The sequence below is a fragment of the Aegilops tauschii genome, chromosome 4, assembly GCF_002575655.3.
Source record: "Aegilops tauschii subsp. strangulata cultivar AL8/78 chromosome 4, Aet v6.0, whole genome shotgun sequence".
Taxonomy (NCBI): Eukaryota; Viridiplantae; Streptophyta; class Magnoliopsida; order Poales; family Poaceae; genus Aegilops; species Aegilops tauschii.
Window position 1 is genome coordinate 116,376,804 of NC_053038.3, and position 16,428 is coordinate 116,393,231.

Genomic DNA, 16,428 nt, shown 5'->3' on the forward strand with positions numbered 1-16,428 from the left:
CCCCTCCCGCCACCCTAACCACGACCGGTCGCCTCGTTCCTTCCTTCACTCCCCCGTGCCCGTGGAGCCTGGAGCGGCGGCCTTCGCCAGATGTCAGACGTGGCCATCCGTGCTCTGCTCATCCCTGTCGCAAATCCAAGCCCAACGTGACCAACCCTGAGCCTCCTGCTCCAGTCGCCGTGCTGGCTGAGGGCATCAACCTCAAATCTCAATCGGCGTCCACCGTTCCTCCTTCCAGGTCCAGCGATGTGAGCCATCTGAACCTCAATTTCTACTCCAAAGGTTTGCTCATAGCATCTACGAGTAACTGGTAAAATCACACTTGCTCCTGCCCAAGTTTGGATGGGCAGGCTTTTGTGCATCATTTTACAGCTCCCTCTAGATCTCTGCCTACACTCTTCACTATACCTTGTTCCGTCAGCAAGACAGACACCATTCCTGATTATTTTTCCAGGCTATATGGCTTCAGACAAGTTTCGTCCAACATCAGCAAATTAAATTGTGCTTCCAGCTTACTTCAAGCCAATGACAATTTTTATATATATATATGCTTGCGACAGGTCAACAGGCGAAAGCAAATCAACAAAGATATCATCGTGGGAACCTTTTCATTCATTTTGATATATGCTTGTGGAACGTCAACAAGTAGTGTCATGGATACCAGGACCGATCACATGAGGCCTGATAGGCAAATACCAGAAAAACAAACCTATATTTATTTATCTATATATCCAATGAACCAGGGAAGACAACTTCACATTTCGCTTGCTTTCTGGAATCCATGCACCAGACCTGATCGATCAATGCCTCGTGTAGATCATCTTGTTTTCCACCTCACCATTGCTTCTTCACATGTCAGCTACGAGCTCGCCGTACTCATCCAGAGCCAGATCATATGAAGTGAAAGAGTACGGAACCAGCATGGCCTGCATCTCTTCTGCAGCACTGGCTAGACCACTTTTTACCGGCTTAACCTGCATCAGTTGCAAGATACATGTTTTACAAAAAATTACAGTGTGCATACCGTATGAAACAAAAAGACCGTGAGCAAAGCAAAGGCGCCATCTTGCCTTAAGTGGGTCATCGAACGAGTTCTCATCCAACGAATAGTTGGATGTGAGAACGGTGACAGCTGATCTTGACGTATCGACACCAGCTTCCAGTCCGGTTGCAGATAATGTGAGGTTCACAGTATTCGGCCCAAAGTTCACAATCTACAGAGGATCACATAAAGATTGGTACAGAGCTCTAATTTCTAAGACCTAAACATGTTACTCAAGCAGTAGAAACCGTATTGCTGTATGTGGATTGGGTCATTTCAAACATCAAGGCAAGTTTACTGCTCTTTATCTAATGAAGTGAAGAAATGGCATGCAGGATGGGAGGAAATTGGGACAACTGAGTTTACCTTTATCCTCAGGAAGATATCCTCATTGTCTCGCCAGGTAATTGCAGATGCTGCCAATGAACCAGAGTAGCTGGAATTGAGTCTCACTGGATGGATCACAGCACCACTTGATTCACCGAAAAATGTCTGCATCCAGTAACTAGGAGTTCCATACTGTTGCCAGGAGTTGAAGACTATCGCATCTGGGGTCCATCTGTTCATTATACTCAGACATAATCACTGAAACCGTCATAATAAGAATGCTAGTACGAAAAAACACACAGAATCCTGTCAGTGCTAACTTGCGGTCGTTGTCATTTACGAAGAGTGGGGCATAGCTCGCCATGTGGACGATATCACTGCACAGGAGAATGACGCAAAACCATCTCATTAACTCGCAGTAAGGAATTACTGTTAAATAAATATTTAGAAGATTATTCACTGTTCAACATATGTACTTATCTCATAGTTTCTTACCATATGAACAAGTACCAAAGACCGATTTACACCCAGGAAAACTTATATAGAAAGATAACTTACGATAGAAAGACAACCCTTTGCATTAGTGGTGTTTCCCTAAACCTCAAGAAAACAAGGAAGGCAAGACATTACCTATTCACTTCTAATCCAATGAGGAATGCAGCCTCTGCCAATGAAGCTTGAAGGCTTCCCTTGCTGGTATCCCCATCAACATGAACAGCATACTCACTAACGAATACCTGAAATAAGATCTTAGGATAGTTATAAGATACCTTCAGTCTACAGAATACACAACTCTAGAACATGATAACAGTGAGATGCTTGTCACATGAATCAGTTAAGATCCTCCTTCCAAGAAATCTGCATGGGAATTACAAAGATCTAATACGACGATTTCAATAGACTTTTTGGTATATAAATCAGTAAAGGTAGATGTCAACTTCAGTTGCACAATAAGCGGAAGAAATAGTGACCTCAGAACACCCTAGAAAGTCAGAAACTAGGTCCATGAAACATCTATTGCCCACATAAACCACTCCATAGGCCTTTAGAAACTAAGCCATACCTTAGGCCCGGTACGTGATGTCCTGCTAAACGTATCTTTCTTGAGAAAAAGATCATCAGCACTATTATATATCTACAGAAACGAAGGCAGAGTATTTTAAGAAACCATTGATAAAATAACTACTAAAATATCTGATGAAAGTTAAGCAGGGAGAAATGACAAACTAATTTGCAAGCAATAAACTCACATGGAAATCATATAAATCCGCAGGATGGTCAAGTGGCTCAGATGAGCCATCGCAGTTTGAAATAATTTGAATATCTGGATAGGCCTCTCGTATGGCATTGTAGAACTTGAGGTAATGTCCTGTTAAATAGAATTTAAGGGCATCACGTGCAACATAGGAAATTCTGAGCTAGCTCTTCACTCTTTAGTATTCCAGCAAAACAAGTGAAGGCCACTGTAATTCTGTAAGCTATGATGGAATAGCTTAATTTATGTGCAAATCCAGTGTTAGTAGTCTAGTGGGCCATGAACTGGTAAAGTGGACGGCTCAATTTTTCTTCCTTTTTTTCATGGCATTGCTATGATCATAATCAACTCCACAATTCAGTGATGGCTAAAAAGGGGGAATGAAGAAGTAAAATGTGGTTTCAGATATGCTCTACAAAAAAAGTCATGTCGAGGAATTGTCGATTAGACTTGGCCAATGGCCATCACATCACTTGAGACTACTAAGATATTCAATAGGAAACGTTATCTTTACAGTTTATGCATGTTAATTACTAATAAAAAATTACCCTGGTAAAATGGTTTGGTGTTGTCACAATCTTCATTCCCAACCGCGACATACTTCAGCTGAAATCTTTCAGGATGCCCCATTGCAGCTCTAACAGATCCCCATGTCGATTTTGCACTTCCCCTAGCGAACTCAAGGCTGTCCAATACATCCTATAGCAAGTCAAGAAAACAAAGAACTTAAAATCATGAGAAATGCATAGGCCTAAATATATGTTAGATGAAAAAAATTTAAGATGCTCCCAAATTGTTCTGGATCGTCCATTTATGTTGAAATATAATGGCTAGGATGAACCATTACCTTGTAGAGGATAAGAGGCCACTTTGACCTTTCTAATTTCTAAAGATATTGATGCCTTTTCATAAATACATAAATATACCAGTACAATTTCAAAAAAGCTCTTGTTAGATCGATAGCATCTGCTATGAAGGAAAAAACAGATGGGCTAACTTTTTTTGAAGAACATTGACAGTGACATAGGTGACACACTATGTTCCATTGTGCCAGTTTGGCTTCTCATTATGCTAACTATCTTCCCTTTGAGCAATGTTCAATCGAGTATACACACTATATGTCTATATGTTGTTGTCATTCAGATACCATACCAGTGAACTAGCGTGCAGCTGTTATTTTGACAAGACCACCTAACTTACCTGGATCTAATATGCTCATAAACATGCTCTGAAAAGAGGCGCCATATGTTCTTTTTGTATACTCTGTTAGAGTTATAATATAGGTCATGTACCCCTTTGTATTTATCCCGTTGTATAAGGGGTTTCCTGCATATGTTCCACACCTGTACATGTATATATATCGGCCTATGGCCTCATGGGAATATAAGTTGCTTATTCCTAACATGGTATTAGAGCTTTAGGTCTCTTTTTTCGCACGCGCAACTCGTGCTCCGATCCCATCTCGCCGCCGCCGCGTCTTCTCCCGCCCAGGCGCCGTTCCCGCCCAGCGCCGCTCCCGCCCAGGCGCTGCTCCCGCCCAGCGCCGCTCCCGCCCAGCGCCGCTCCCGCCAGGCGCTGCTTCCGCCGTCCGCCCAGGGCGGCTCCCGTCGTCCGCTCCTCCCGCCAGGCTCGCGGTCGCCAGGCCCGCCAGGCTCGCAGCCACGCCTCCTGCTCTCAGGCGCCGGTGCTGCTACCCGTGCGCCCCAGCTCCACTTCCCGCGGCCGCCGTTCGCTCCCGCCTGTCTCCCGCCTGCTCGTGGTCTTCCGCCTGCCGTCTCGGATTCTGCTGATTTCGGGTCTCTCCAAAAAAAAAAAACATGGTGTCTCTCGCCTGCTCCGAGGTGATTCCTGACGGTGTTTTCAGTGTTTGCTATACTGACCCCGTCTCGCACATGTGCCTTTCTTCAGTGCTTGGTGCTCGTTCGTCTGTGCTATCGTCCCCTGTGGCGACTCTCGCACGTGGTGATTGTCGCTCTACATCGACTCCTCCTGCGACTTTCATCGGTGATTATCATTCTACACCGGCTCCTCTCACGGCCCCCATCGGATGTGTTGATGCATATGACTCTATTGACCCGCGTCTTCCTTTGGCGCTTGGGGCTTGTCTGCATGTGCCCTCGTCTCCTTCACCGGCCTCTACGGATGATGTTGGTGGCCGCTCCTCTCCCAGTGCTACTGCGTCATCTACTTCAGCTATGTACTTCACCGAGCAGGAGATTGTGGGACTTCGTGGTCTGCTCACTGCCTCCGGCTCTTCATTGCCGGGTGCATCTACGTCGACCTCTTCAGTTGAGCCCCTGACTGAGCAGGAGATTACGCGCCTTCGGTGCTTGCTCGCTGCATGCTCTGGTTCTTCACCGACGGGTTCTGCTGGTTCTGCTACTGACTCCTCTGGCATTGTGAGACCACCTTCAACACAGTCAGGTACATCTCCATGGATTCTTGATACTGGAGCATCTTTTCATATGACTCATGATTCATCCACCTTGTCTTCTCTTCGTGCTCTTGATTCTCCTATTCATGTTCTTACTGCTGATGGTACCTCCCTCCCGGTTAATGGTCGAGGCATTCTTAACACCTCATCTTTTCATGTTCCTGATGTTGCTCATGTTCCTCGACTTACCATGCAGCTCCTTTCTGGTGGTCAGATTGTTGACTCCGGTTGTCGGGTGATTCTAGACTTTGACTCTTGTTCTGTTCTGGACCGTCACACTGGTGCTCTCCTTGGTGCTGGCCCCCGACACCGTGACTCTCAGGGTCTCTGGGAGCTTGACTGGCTTCACCTTCCCTCCGCTGCCACCGCCGCCAGTCTTTCCCCCTCTGTTGCCTTGTCTACCAGCTCTTCTCAGCAGTGGCATCATCGCCTTGGTCACTTGTGTGGCTCTCGCCTCTCCTCCTTAGTTCGACGTGGTCTTCTTGGATCTGTCTCCGGCGGTGTGTCTTTAGACTGTCAGGGTTGTCGGCTTGGTAAACAGGTCCAGTTACCTTATCCTCATAGTGACACTATGTCTCAGCGTCCTTTTGACCTGGTTCACTCCGATGTCTGGGGTCCAGCTCCCTTTGCCTCGAAAGGAGGTCATCGCTACTATATTATTTTTATAGATGATTTCTCTAGATACACCTGGATATATTTTATGTCCTCTCGTAGTGAGGTGTTATCTATCTATAAGCGTTTTGCTGCCATGGTTCACACTCAGTTCTCTACTCCTATTCGTGTTTTCCGTGCTGACTCTGCTGGAGAGTATATCTCCAAGATGTTGCGTGGAGTCCTTGCTGAGCAGGGTACTCTTGCCCAGTTCTCTTGTCCTGGTGCTCATGCTCAGAATGGCGTGTCTGAGCGCAAGCATCGTCACCTTCTTGAGACGGCTCGTGCGATGATGATCGCCGCCTCTCTTCCGCCTCATTTTTGGGCCGAGGCTATCTCCACTTCCGCCTATCTCATCAACCTTCAGCCGTCTGCTGCTTTGCAGGGTGGCGTTCCTTTTGAGCGTCTTTTTGATCGTTCTCCCGATTATTCGATGCTTCGCTTGTTTGGTTGTGTTTGCTATGTTCTTCTTGCCCCTCGCGAACGCACCAAACTGACCGCTCAATCTGTTGAGTGTGTCTTCTTAGGCTACAGTGATGAGCATAAGGGCTATCGTTGTTGGGATCCTATCGGTCGTCGGATGCGTATCTCTCGCGACGTGACTTTTGATGAGTCTCGTCCTTTCTACCCACGCCCATCTTCCTCGATTTTTTCAATGGAGGATATCTCTTTTCTCACTTTTCCTGACTCACCTATCACCCCCGTCGCGCCTGTGCCTATTCGTCCCACTCCCTCTGCTTCTCCACCCCTAGTCGATTTGCAGCAACCATCTTCTCCGGTCTCCTCGCCTAGCATGTCACCGGATTCTACACCTTCATCTCCGGTGCCTTCTTCGTCGCCACCCACATCTTCATCTCCGGCGACTTCTTCGTCGCCACCCCCCGATTCTACCTTGGCGATTTCTCCTTCTATTGTTCCATCTTTTCCTCAGCATTACACTCGTCGTTCAAGACCTGTGGATGCCTCCTTGGATGAGTCGTCCTCTTCCACTCAGCCTACTTATGGCTTGCGTTCTCGTCCTCGTCCGCCTGTTGATTGCTTTGGATTTCCCACTGCTGGTGCTGCTGTTCTTGAGCCGACTTCTTATCGTCAGGCTGTTGTTCATCCTGAATGGCAGTTTGCGATGGCAGAGGAGATTGCTGCTCTTGAACGCGCTGGTACCTGGGATCTTGTTTCTCTTCCTCCCGGAGTCCGTCCCATCACTTGTAAGTGGGTCTACAAGGTTAAGACTCGCTCCGATGGTTCTCTTGAGCGTCACAAAGCTCGTCTTGTGGCTCGTGGTTTTCAGCAGGAGCATGGTCGTGATTATGACGAGACTTTTGCTCCTGTGGCCCATATGACCACTGTTCGTACACTTCTTGCTGTTGCCTCTGCACGCCACTGGTCTATATCTCAGCTTGATGTTAAGAATGCCTTTCTTAATGGTGAGCTGCGTGAGGAGGTGTACATGCAGCCACCACCTGGGTATTATGTTCCTGATGGCATGGTATGTCGTCTTCGTCGCTCTCTCTATGGCCTTAAGCAAGCCCCTCGCGCCTGGTTTGAGCGTTTTGCCTCTGTGGTCACTACTGCTGGTTTTCAGCAAGTGCTCATGATCCAGCATTGTTTATTCACCTTTCTCCTCATGGTCGGACTCTTCTTCTTCTCTATGTTGATGACATGATCATCACTGGGGATGACCCCGAGTATATTGCCTTTGTAAAGGCCCGTCTTAGTGAGCAGTTTCTTATGTCTGATCTTGGACCTCTTCGCTACTTTCTTGGGATTGAAGTCTCTTCTACCTCTGATGGCTTTTTTATATCTCAGGAAAAGTATATCCAGGATCTTCTTGCTCGTGCTGCTCTTACTGACGAGCGCATTGTTGAGACTCCTATGGAGCTCAATGTTCACCTCCGTGCTACTGATGGTGTTCCTCTCCCTGACCCGACGCGTTATCGTCATCTCGTTGGCAGTCTTGTCTATCTAGCTGTCACTCGTCCGGACATCTCTTATCCGGTTCATATTCTGAGTCAGTTTGTCTCTGCTCCCACATCGGTTCACTATAGTCATCTCCTTCGTGTTCTCCGATATCTTCGGGGCACGATCTCTCACCGTCTATTCTTTCCTAGCTCCAGTTCTTTACAGCTTCAGGCCTATTCGGATGCTACGTGGGCTAGTGATCCTTCTGATCGCCGTTCACTTTCTGCTTACTGTGTTTTTCTTGGTGGTTCTCTCATTGCCTGGAAGACGAAGAAACAGATTGCAGTTTCCCGTTCGAGTGCTGAGGCTGAGTTGCGAGCCATGGCTCTTTTGACGGCAGAGGTGACTTGGTTACGGTGGTTACTTCAGGATTTTGGTGTTTCTGTCACTACACCGACTCTGCTCTTATCTGACAGTACAGGTGCTATTAGCATTGCGCGCGATCCTGTGAAGCATGAGCTCACCAAGCATATTGGTGTTGATGCTTTCTATGTGCGCGCTACTGTGCAGGATCAGGTTATTGCTCTTCAGTATGTGCCTTCCGAGTTACAGTTGGCGGATTTCCTGACGAAGGCCCAGACTAGAGCACAACATGGCTTTTATCTCTCCAAACTCAGTGTTGTTCCTCCACCATGAGTTTGAGGGGGGGTGTTAGAGTTATAATATAGGCCATGTACCCCTTTGTATTTATCCCGTTGTATAAGGGGTTTCCTGCATATGTTCCACACCTGTACATGTATATATATCGGCCTATGGCCTCATGGGAATATAAGTTGCTTATTCCTAACATACTCACCCAGAAAAAAAGGGAACATTAAACTGTACTGCACTAAGAGTGATCCATAAGTGAAAGATCTACTCCATAAAAAAATACCTTTACAAAAGGTGCGATGGCAGTGGTATCAACTTGATCATTCCGGCTGATCCCTAAAATTCAAGAGAAAAAGTTCAAGAAACTAATTGGTATGCAAGTGATTATTCAAGATATGTTAAAGTAGGATTAATGAAAAAATAGCAAGAGTACTATTTACCAGCGTTAAAAACCCAGATTGGCTCGGCGCCCAGGTCTTCCGCGAGCTTTAATAGACATCTCACACTCAATGTATGAGTTTAGATATGGCTACACCTAGAAAATCCATATGAGATTAATCAGCATACCTGGAGAAGCTCATAATACCCAAGACCATCATCTGTCCAGTAATTCCAAACGTCTCCATAGTGCCCAGGCCTCTCTTCCCATGGACCGATAGTTTCCCTCCATCTGAAAGCATTTCTTAACAAAATGCCTTCAACAAAGGTACCACCTATAAAAAATGGTGCGAAATATCAATATACCTATGATTGAAGAATTGTTAAAATTCTAGTTACAAAATTTCATTTGTTTCTAGAATAAAGTACCCACTATGGCATCCATATGAAAAAAATACAGAGAAATATGGCATCCATATGAAATATACAGAGAAATAAGGCAACATATGACATCAGGGGTAAGATAGTCATTTTCAGTTTAACTTGCAATCTGGATTAACTTGTCGTCAAATTTGAAACTTCTACTCATTCTTCAAATTTAGGTGTTAAGCTTACAGTATCAAGTAAATTAGCATCATCACTCTAATCTGGACTAGGACGATTAATAAGTTGTACAGTTTTAAAAAGGCAATGATGTACTTATATGTTAAGCGTATCATCTCAAATCAACCTAAACAGAACAATTATGTAAAAAGGAACGTTGCATAGGACACTAAAATAATAAGAACTTTGTGCTCAATTCTAGTTTCTTCTTGTAAAGTAGTTTTAGAATTTTGTGTTATCCATATCTTTTACTATACCACAAGATAAGTTTATGTCTATGCATCTTATGGTGCAGAGGCCAGGGGTAATAAAGGCTTCCATTATACATTAAAAAATAACACAAGATAAAAATTGTCTGCTGGGTACACCAGCTGCAAGATCTATTTTTTGGGTTAGCCAACTTGATAGATAAGAGAACATTAAGGATCAATTTGATCAGATATGTTCAACACTCTTATGTAAAAGGTCAGCTATTGATATGCCCTAATGGGGCATATATAAGCACAATACATGGTACAGTAGAGAGTCCTACCCTATCTTGCAGCTGAAGAATCCTTGCCAGTTTTCACTCGATTTCTCAACCATAAAAAATGCATTCTACAGGACAAAAGGAGGCTATGCAGTACAAAGGAGACTACCATATACTTCTACATTTTTTTGCTTCAGTCATTAGTAGTTCTCTTGGCAGACGTAATAAAGTTTATGATTGTCAGTCTAAGCATATTCCTGTTTGAGATTGGCTGCTTAATTAGTTCCTACCAAATCCTAATGGCTGAATATGATCTAAAAAATACAAAGGAATACCCACCAAAAGTTTGCGAGAACCATTGGATATAAACAGTTCATAAACATGTTAGAAGTTTAGAACATAAACGTGCAGCATTTATTAGTTGATCTTAATTTCAAAAGCATATGAAATACCAGGAAATCGTAGGAACCGTGGTTTTAAATCCACAAGCATGTGTATGAGTTCCTTGCGAAAGCCATGGCCCTGTATATGTACAACAAAATAACGATTAAGGTCCCTTGTAAACTCGTACTTAGAAGCATTAGATAAGATGGATTAAATTATCATCATCATCATTATTATTATTATTAAAGTTTCTAAAATATAAATGCAAACTATTATTATTATTATTATCATCATCATCATTATTATTATTATTCCAGATCACATCATGCGTTTGGGAGTGTCAGTACCCAATAGGAAGACAGGATAAAAATGCAATTCACCTTGTATGTATCTGAAGGTATGAGTGACACTTGATCGATCCATATGACTCCCCTTTTGGAAGTTGTTAACTCAAGTCTTGAAGTTCTGCACGTTACTTTAGCTAATAATTGCATCTGTATCTTTCTCCAATCTGACACATTTGTATCTCTGTAAACACACCGTATGTAATCCTTTCAAGTCTTAGTGAAAAAATTAACAAATTGAAAATCATCTTATCTCCAGTGCTAGGGAAGATATATACACTATGACAGCTGCTGCTATATTTTGCAGTCCATCTGAACATGTGAGTGAAGCAGTCAACTCCACGGATTCTAGTGATCTGATATACATTACCAGATTATAGCTCTTCCCCTCTTCTATGTTCTGGAAGTTGAAATGGTCAGGTGCAGCACAAAACCAGAGGGAAAAAGTGAAAATGCTTCTGAGAAAAAGGATGCATTCCAAGGAAGCGAAGGCACAGCATTAAATGGAGAGCTAAAATTATGGATGTGGATTAGAACAGATCAAGTTATGTTTCAGTTTTCACTTCTGGGAAGAAAAACATTTGCTATCATTTTTCAGCTAGCAATACTGTAGCCTGTAAACTGTTGACCATCATTTTTTATATTTATATTTTAATGCTGATGTTCCTGTCCACTTAGTATATTGATGAATAAAACGTACCATGCCCCAGAATCCTGGGTTGTAAATACCAACACCGCCAGCTGGACACTTGGCACAAAGAATTTCCATCCTTAGAGCAACCATATTTCTACTGAAACAAGATGCTCTTTCAGTCTTCACGTATATGGAGGATTCGTCACCAATGATGGACCATGGATCTATATTTGAAGGAGTGTAAGGCCCTCCAGCTTCAAAACCTAAAGCACAATTCTGTAACAGTCAGTACATGGCTAAATGTGAAATTTTATCGACATCTTATAAAAGGGAAAGGGCAACAATTTTTTTGTATTGTTATTGGTAGTAATAGTGATTTGTTTTGTTCTGCAGTGATTGCAGAACTACCTAGGGAACAGAAAACAAGAAGCAGGAAGGACTGCCAAGTGCCAACTGTCAATATGGAACGGGAATAAATATAGAAGTAACAGAAATCTGTTATTGTTCTTTGTACAAAATTTCGTATGATCCAGTTGCGCAAAAAAGGGTACTGTACTCTTTTATACATGACTGACCATTCAGCCTATATGAATCCTTGTTAACAGGGAAATTTGGATATAGGTCAGTGCAAAATTTCAGAGTTCCAAAAAATGCAACTAGGTGTATGTGTATCACTGCCATGTAAGTCATTGCATGGCTTTTGGAGCTATGGATCAAGCGCATTTGTCTGTAACGTAGTCCAGAACTTTCTGATAACATGTTCCAAGAGGCAGTGTACATATAAGAGCTGATAGTGATGGTACGTAACAGCAGTACCTCTGTTACTGACAAGCTCCGCCCACAATCCACCAGCTCCAGCGTGGTTGATTTCCTAGAATGAATATTCGGTGGAGGAATATTGCGAAAAATCAAGAATAATCAGAAGGGTTTTGTGATGGGATTTAAAGGCAATGATCGTTAGCCAAAAGATGACATGCACCTCAAAGAACAAGCCAAAGAGGGTTTGAGGGATCTTTCTGGCGGCCTTCCATGACGTATCGACCTCCAGCAGTGCCGTCTGAGCCCCCTCCGACTCTGCCGCCAGGCACCCGCAGCTCAACGAGAGAAGAAGCAAGGAGCAGAGGATGGTATGCAAAGCTGCCGCATCCTTGGTGCCCATCACCCACTTACTCTAGCCTGAAGATAAAGATCATCAGATCAGTTCGCGGATCGATCGAGCATGTAAAATGGCGACAAACAGTAGAATTGTTTCCACAATAAAACCGAATAATTGGGGGCGCCGATCAAGGAAAGAAAAGAAAAACCAAGTGGCAAAGGTGAACTCGTTTGGGAGGAATATAGCGGGAAGAAAGCACAAAACACAAGGGAAATCAACTAAACCTCTTCCCTTAGACATTCCATCGAACACCTCAACCTCTCAGCCATGATGCGCATGAACAGTAGTACTGACCGGAGCAGGGAGAAAATGACGCAGACAGAGAGGGGGGGCGCCGTAATGAACAAGATCGGATCATGGAACTGCTCACCTCCGGCCAGCACTCGAGGACGGAGCGAAGGGATGGCAAGCACTCGTGAACTGTGATGCCGCGATGGTGTTGGTGGGGTGCTCGGGGAGGAAGAGGAAGTGCCGCTGCTTAAGTAGCTGCTGCGAGCCCATGACTGCGAACGAGGAATAGAAGAGAGGTGGGTGGGTTTGGTGGGTCCAAGAGAGTGGGACCGCGTGCCACGTGGAGCTGGGAGCCAGCATCTTTGCCCGTCTCAGCCGTTGGATGTTGATCCGGCCGCGGAGCGAGTGGCGATGGCCGATGGACAACGAGCACACCCTCGGTCCTTGCTTCCCGGGCTAGACTGGACATGTCCCGTTGTGATTGACTTGTCGGTGTTCGGAGGTGGAATTCAGTCTTGGTTTTACGAAATACAGTATTTCTTTTATTTCAAAATATTTATTTCAGTCAACAATAAATCGAAAACGGTCGGTCACCTGTTCATGCAATTCCCCATGGCTGGTACGCTTTTTTGTTTGAAAGATCAGTATCCTGACTTTTCATTGATTTAGCGGAGGAGAGATTACAAAAATATGATCAAGTGATTAGATATGAGTGCCCCGAAAAAGGTGGCGCGGCCAGCATACGCGCCCTCTAGTTTAACCTAGGGAAAAATTCTCCCGTGATCTCCCCAAAGGATCTCTATTCCTTTTGCCCCGGCTAACCTCCATTGCTCCAAATCCCTTCGACATGCCTCGATCACAGTGGCGGCGCTCGCCATCTTCCCTCTGAAGGTGTAGCAGTTACGCTCCTGCCAGATGTGCCATGCCACTAGGGCAACCATGGTCTTGATCCCTTTCTTTGCGGCCGGGGGTGAGGCGGCGATGATGGCCTTGATTGCCTCCGTCGTAGTCTTGCTACGTGCCCAAGTTGCAGGCGACAGCGCGTTGCAGCCATCCCAGGCGGCTGCCTTCGCCCAGATCGCGTGGGAAACTGTGCACTCCCACAGGAGATGCATAGAGGACTCTAAACTTCTGTTGCAGAGCTTGCAGAAATAGTTGTTCTCCCAGCCTCGCCTCTGTATACGCTTGGGGATGGTCAATTGTGCTTTTTTAGTTTTGATGTGAATTTGACTCTGGTTAGCGAGTTGAATTTCCAGTTTCCCCCTAGTTTAGCATGAATGTAGCTACTGGTTTAGATGTTGTCTTTTGGGTTGTGGAAGACGAGAATTCAGAATTTAGGATGACGACATATGCTTTCGTAAAAGAAAAAGGGTGACGACATCTGGAGGCTAAAGGGGCAAAACTACTACTGTAAGTTGCAGCTGAAGAATAGCTGGACGGTGAACTTTTGCCTGCACCCTGTATTGTAGAGTATACAAGCAGAGTAAGAAGGCATGTGTTGGATAGAATCCATGCCCACCCAACTACTCTTTCTTAACATTTTCTAAAATCTTGAATGGGCACAACATCGACAATTGATGTGGGCAACTAATCCATGACAGTAAATAACCTTCTTGAGTTGGCTGACCACATCGCTGCTGGTGGAGATAAGGGTGATTGGGTCGAGTGAAGACTAGTGGCCACAAAGGAGAGGACATTTTTTACGAATAGCATCTTAGAAAAATTGAAATTGAATTTGTTTTCAGATTTCAAGGCCATCAAAACAAAAGAGATGGAGACCCTACCACGAATCGGTTACCTAATTCAGTTGACCCAATTCAGTTCTAGCATACAAAAATGCCCTAAGACACAACATATCAGGGAGACGTGTATAGGAACAACATTCCTATTCTCGCGCTCTCAAAAGAAGAAATAATCAAAGGAGCTCGTAGAGGTCTACTCGCCCTTATTAAGTAAACGCATTGGTGAGAGCTTTTTTTTTTTTGCAAAGTTAATGGACTGCCATGTGTCTCATGCCTAGAAATTCCATATTGCAGGAGACATCCTTTCGTCAAGGATTACATCCATCCACATGATTGCTTCTGGACCACAGTCGCTTTCTATGACCCGATTTATAGGAAAAGCCCCACGCTATGTTACTTGCGTTCTACTTTCATTCCTTTTTAGTAAGAAATAGACAGACAAGAAATGTCGCGGCCCGCTCATAATTGTACCCCTTTGGTTGGCATCCACCTATTTTTCGAGTCTCATTATTACCACCTCTGAAGCACTTCTTGTGTATACAATTGCATGCATAGTATTCTGTTTCATACTCGATTTGCAGGCCGGAAAATTTGCTCAAATCACAACAAAGGAAAACGAATATAGCCATTTGTAGGTAGTAGAGTGAGGAGCAATAATGTGTGTCGTCACATGCAACGTGATGAGATGGATACACACACCGATGATGAAACTTGGAAAGGCTAGCTATCGCTGACAAGTCCATTGCTTGCTGCGGTGGCTCACTGGCTAGTTATGTTGGTCTAAAAGAAGCTTAAAAGGAAAGGGCCACTATGGCACGATAGCGTGACTCATTTGCACCGGCGCGTAGTAGTTTGGCAGTTCCTCTTCTGTGGTGCTAGGCTGCTAGCCACGTGGATGACAATTTTCTATGGCTTTTCCCGACGGTCTGAAGTGCCATTTCTCTGAACTACCGGGCAGTTTTAATGTCGTAATGTAAATCCAAAAGTACACATGATATCAGTATGAGCATGAAGAACACTCCACGATACTCGTGTGATGAGCGTGGTGGCCAAATACAGAATCAAGTCGAAAAATAAAAATATATGCAATCGATCTTCCAACACCTCACATGTTCATCTGCCATCTTCGACACGTACACAAGACGGAATCCTTCTCAGGCAATGGCTTCCTTCTCCTGTTCCTCTAGTAGCATGATGAGCGTGATCTTGCTGCTCTTCTCCGTCCTCCTTGCGGCTGCCGAGGCACCTGCGCCTGCGCGGTCGGCCAGCGACCAGATCATACTTGCCGCATGCAAGACCGTCGGCGGCGGGAGCACCTACTTCGACGTCACGTTCTGCCTGGGTGCCCTCGGCTCCGCCGGCAGCGCCGCCGGCTACCAAGACCTCGCCGCCGTCGCCGTGGACCTCCTCGCGACCAACGCCACCAGCACGGAGGCCAAGATCGATCGCCTGCTCGGTGGCAGCGGCGTGAAGGTCAAGCCGGGTGACGCCGCCCTGGCGCGGTGCCTCCGGTGGTGCCGGTCGCTGTACGGCGGCATAGTGGACGACGGGCCTGCGTCCACCGCCGCGGTCAAGGGCGGGAGGTTCGGAGAGGCGACAGCGATCCTGGAGAAGGCCGCGGCCGCGGCGAAGGAGTGCGAGGGCAGGTTCGAGAAGAGCAAAGCGGCTTCGCCGCTGACGGCGGAGGACGACGACGCGTTCAAGCTCGCAAAGCTCGCCGTCGCGTTGCTCCGTTTTGACGAGAAATTGGATATTTCGCCCCGCTTTACTTCTTCATTTGATCATTCGCCTTCCTGAGAGGCTATCGGGTGAGGCCCGGAGCCATTATCATTGAGACAATCAAAGGACAAGTCATCCAACGCCTTGAAAAGTGGGGCAAATCATCCAACTTCTTGATTAGTTGTTCTATTTATAACCGTGCCATGTGATCTGTGATCTGCGTTGTTGGTTAGATCATGTACTGATGATCCTACGTGTTATCTGCTGTCGGGCAGTCAGGGTGAAAATGTGAATTAAGGACTGCGGACCCTCTGGCAATCGTCCGAACGATTTGCCATCAGTCTGCTCGACGGACGTCACTTTTAAGCAATGGGGGACTTTACGGGCGTTCAGACCGATGCCACGCAAGCATCCAAGAACCCTGGTGTCGGTGTCAAAACCGTCGGATCTTGGTTAGGGGGTCCCGAACTGTGCGTTTAAGGCGGATGATAACAGGAGGCGGGGGACAC

At 45.5% G+C, this 16,428-nt stretch overlaps 2 protein-coding genes across 2 annotated transcripts; one reads left to right on the top strand and one right to left on the bottom strand.

The window, feature by feature from the left end:
• Positions 1 to 591: 591 nt before the first annotated feature.
• On the bottom strand, positions 592 to 12,728 carry LOC109773140 (alpha-L-arabinofuranosidase 1). Its single transcript, XM_020331839.4, has 18 exons — positions 12,598 to 12,728; positions 12,051 to 12,247; positions 11,888 to 11,942; positions 11,138 to 11,334; positions 10,716 to 10,837; positions 10,474 to 10,621; positions 10,162 to 10,231; positions 8,827 to 8,972; positions 8,700 to 8,745; positions 8,543 to 8,595; positions 3,173 to 3,323; positions 2,620 to 2,738; positions 2,433 to 2,504; positions 2,000 to 2,106; positions 1,690 to 1,746; positions 1,409 to 1,601; positions 1,071 to 1,214; positions 592 to 974 (listed from the first exon to the last, which is right to left on the bottom strand). The coding sequence occupies exons 2-18, from the start codon at positions 12,228 to 12,230 to the stop codon at positions 849 to 851; spliced, it is 1,986 nt and encodes a 661-aa protein (XP_020187428.1). The 5' UTR covers positions 12,231 to 12,247; positions 12,598 to 12,728; the 3' UTR covers positions 592 to 848.
• Positions 12,729 to 14,960: 2,232 nt separating this feature from the next.
• LOC109773151 (uncharacterized) lies at positions 14,961 to 16,115 on the top strand. The gene has a single exon (XM_020331848.4). It carries the CDS (start codon positions 15,284 to 15,286, stop codon positions 15,995 to 15,997), a length of 714 nt encoding a protein of 237 aa, XP_020187437.2. The 5' UTR covers positions 14,961 to 15,283; the 3' UTR covers positions 15,998 to 16,115.
• Positions 16,116 to 16,428: the final 313 nt, after the last annotated feature.

Coding starts and splice junctions, on each gene's coding strand:
- LOC109773140 (XM_020331839.4), bottom strand. CDS start 12,230: ATGGGCACCAAGGATGCGGCAGCTTTGCATACCATCCTCTGCTCCTTG. Junction 11,943..12,050: donor TCTTTGGCTTGTTCTTTGAG/GTGCATGTCATC, acceptor TATTCATTCTAG/GAAATCAACCACGCTGGAGC. Junction 2,505..2,619: donor CGGATTTATATGATTTCCAT/GTGAGTTTATTG, acceptor TCGTTTCTGTAG/ATATATAATAGTGCTGATGA.
- LOC109773151 (XM_020331848.4), top strand. CDS start 15,284: ATGCAATCGATCTTCCAACACCTCACATGTTCATCTGCCATCTTCGAC.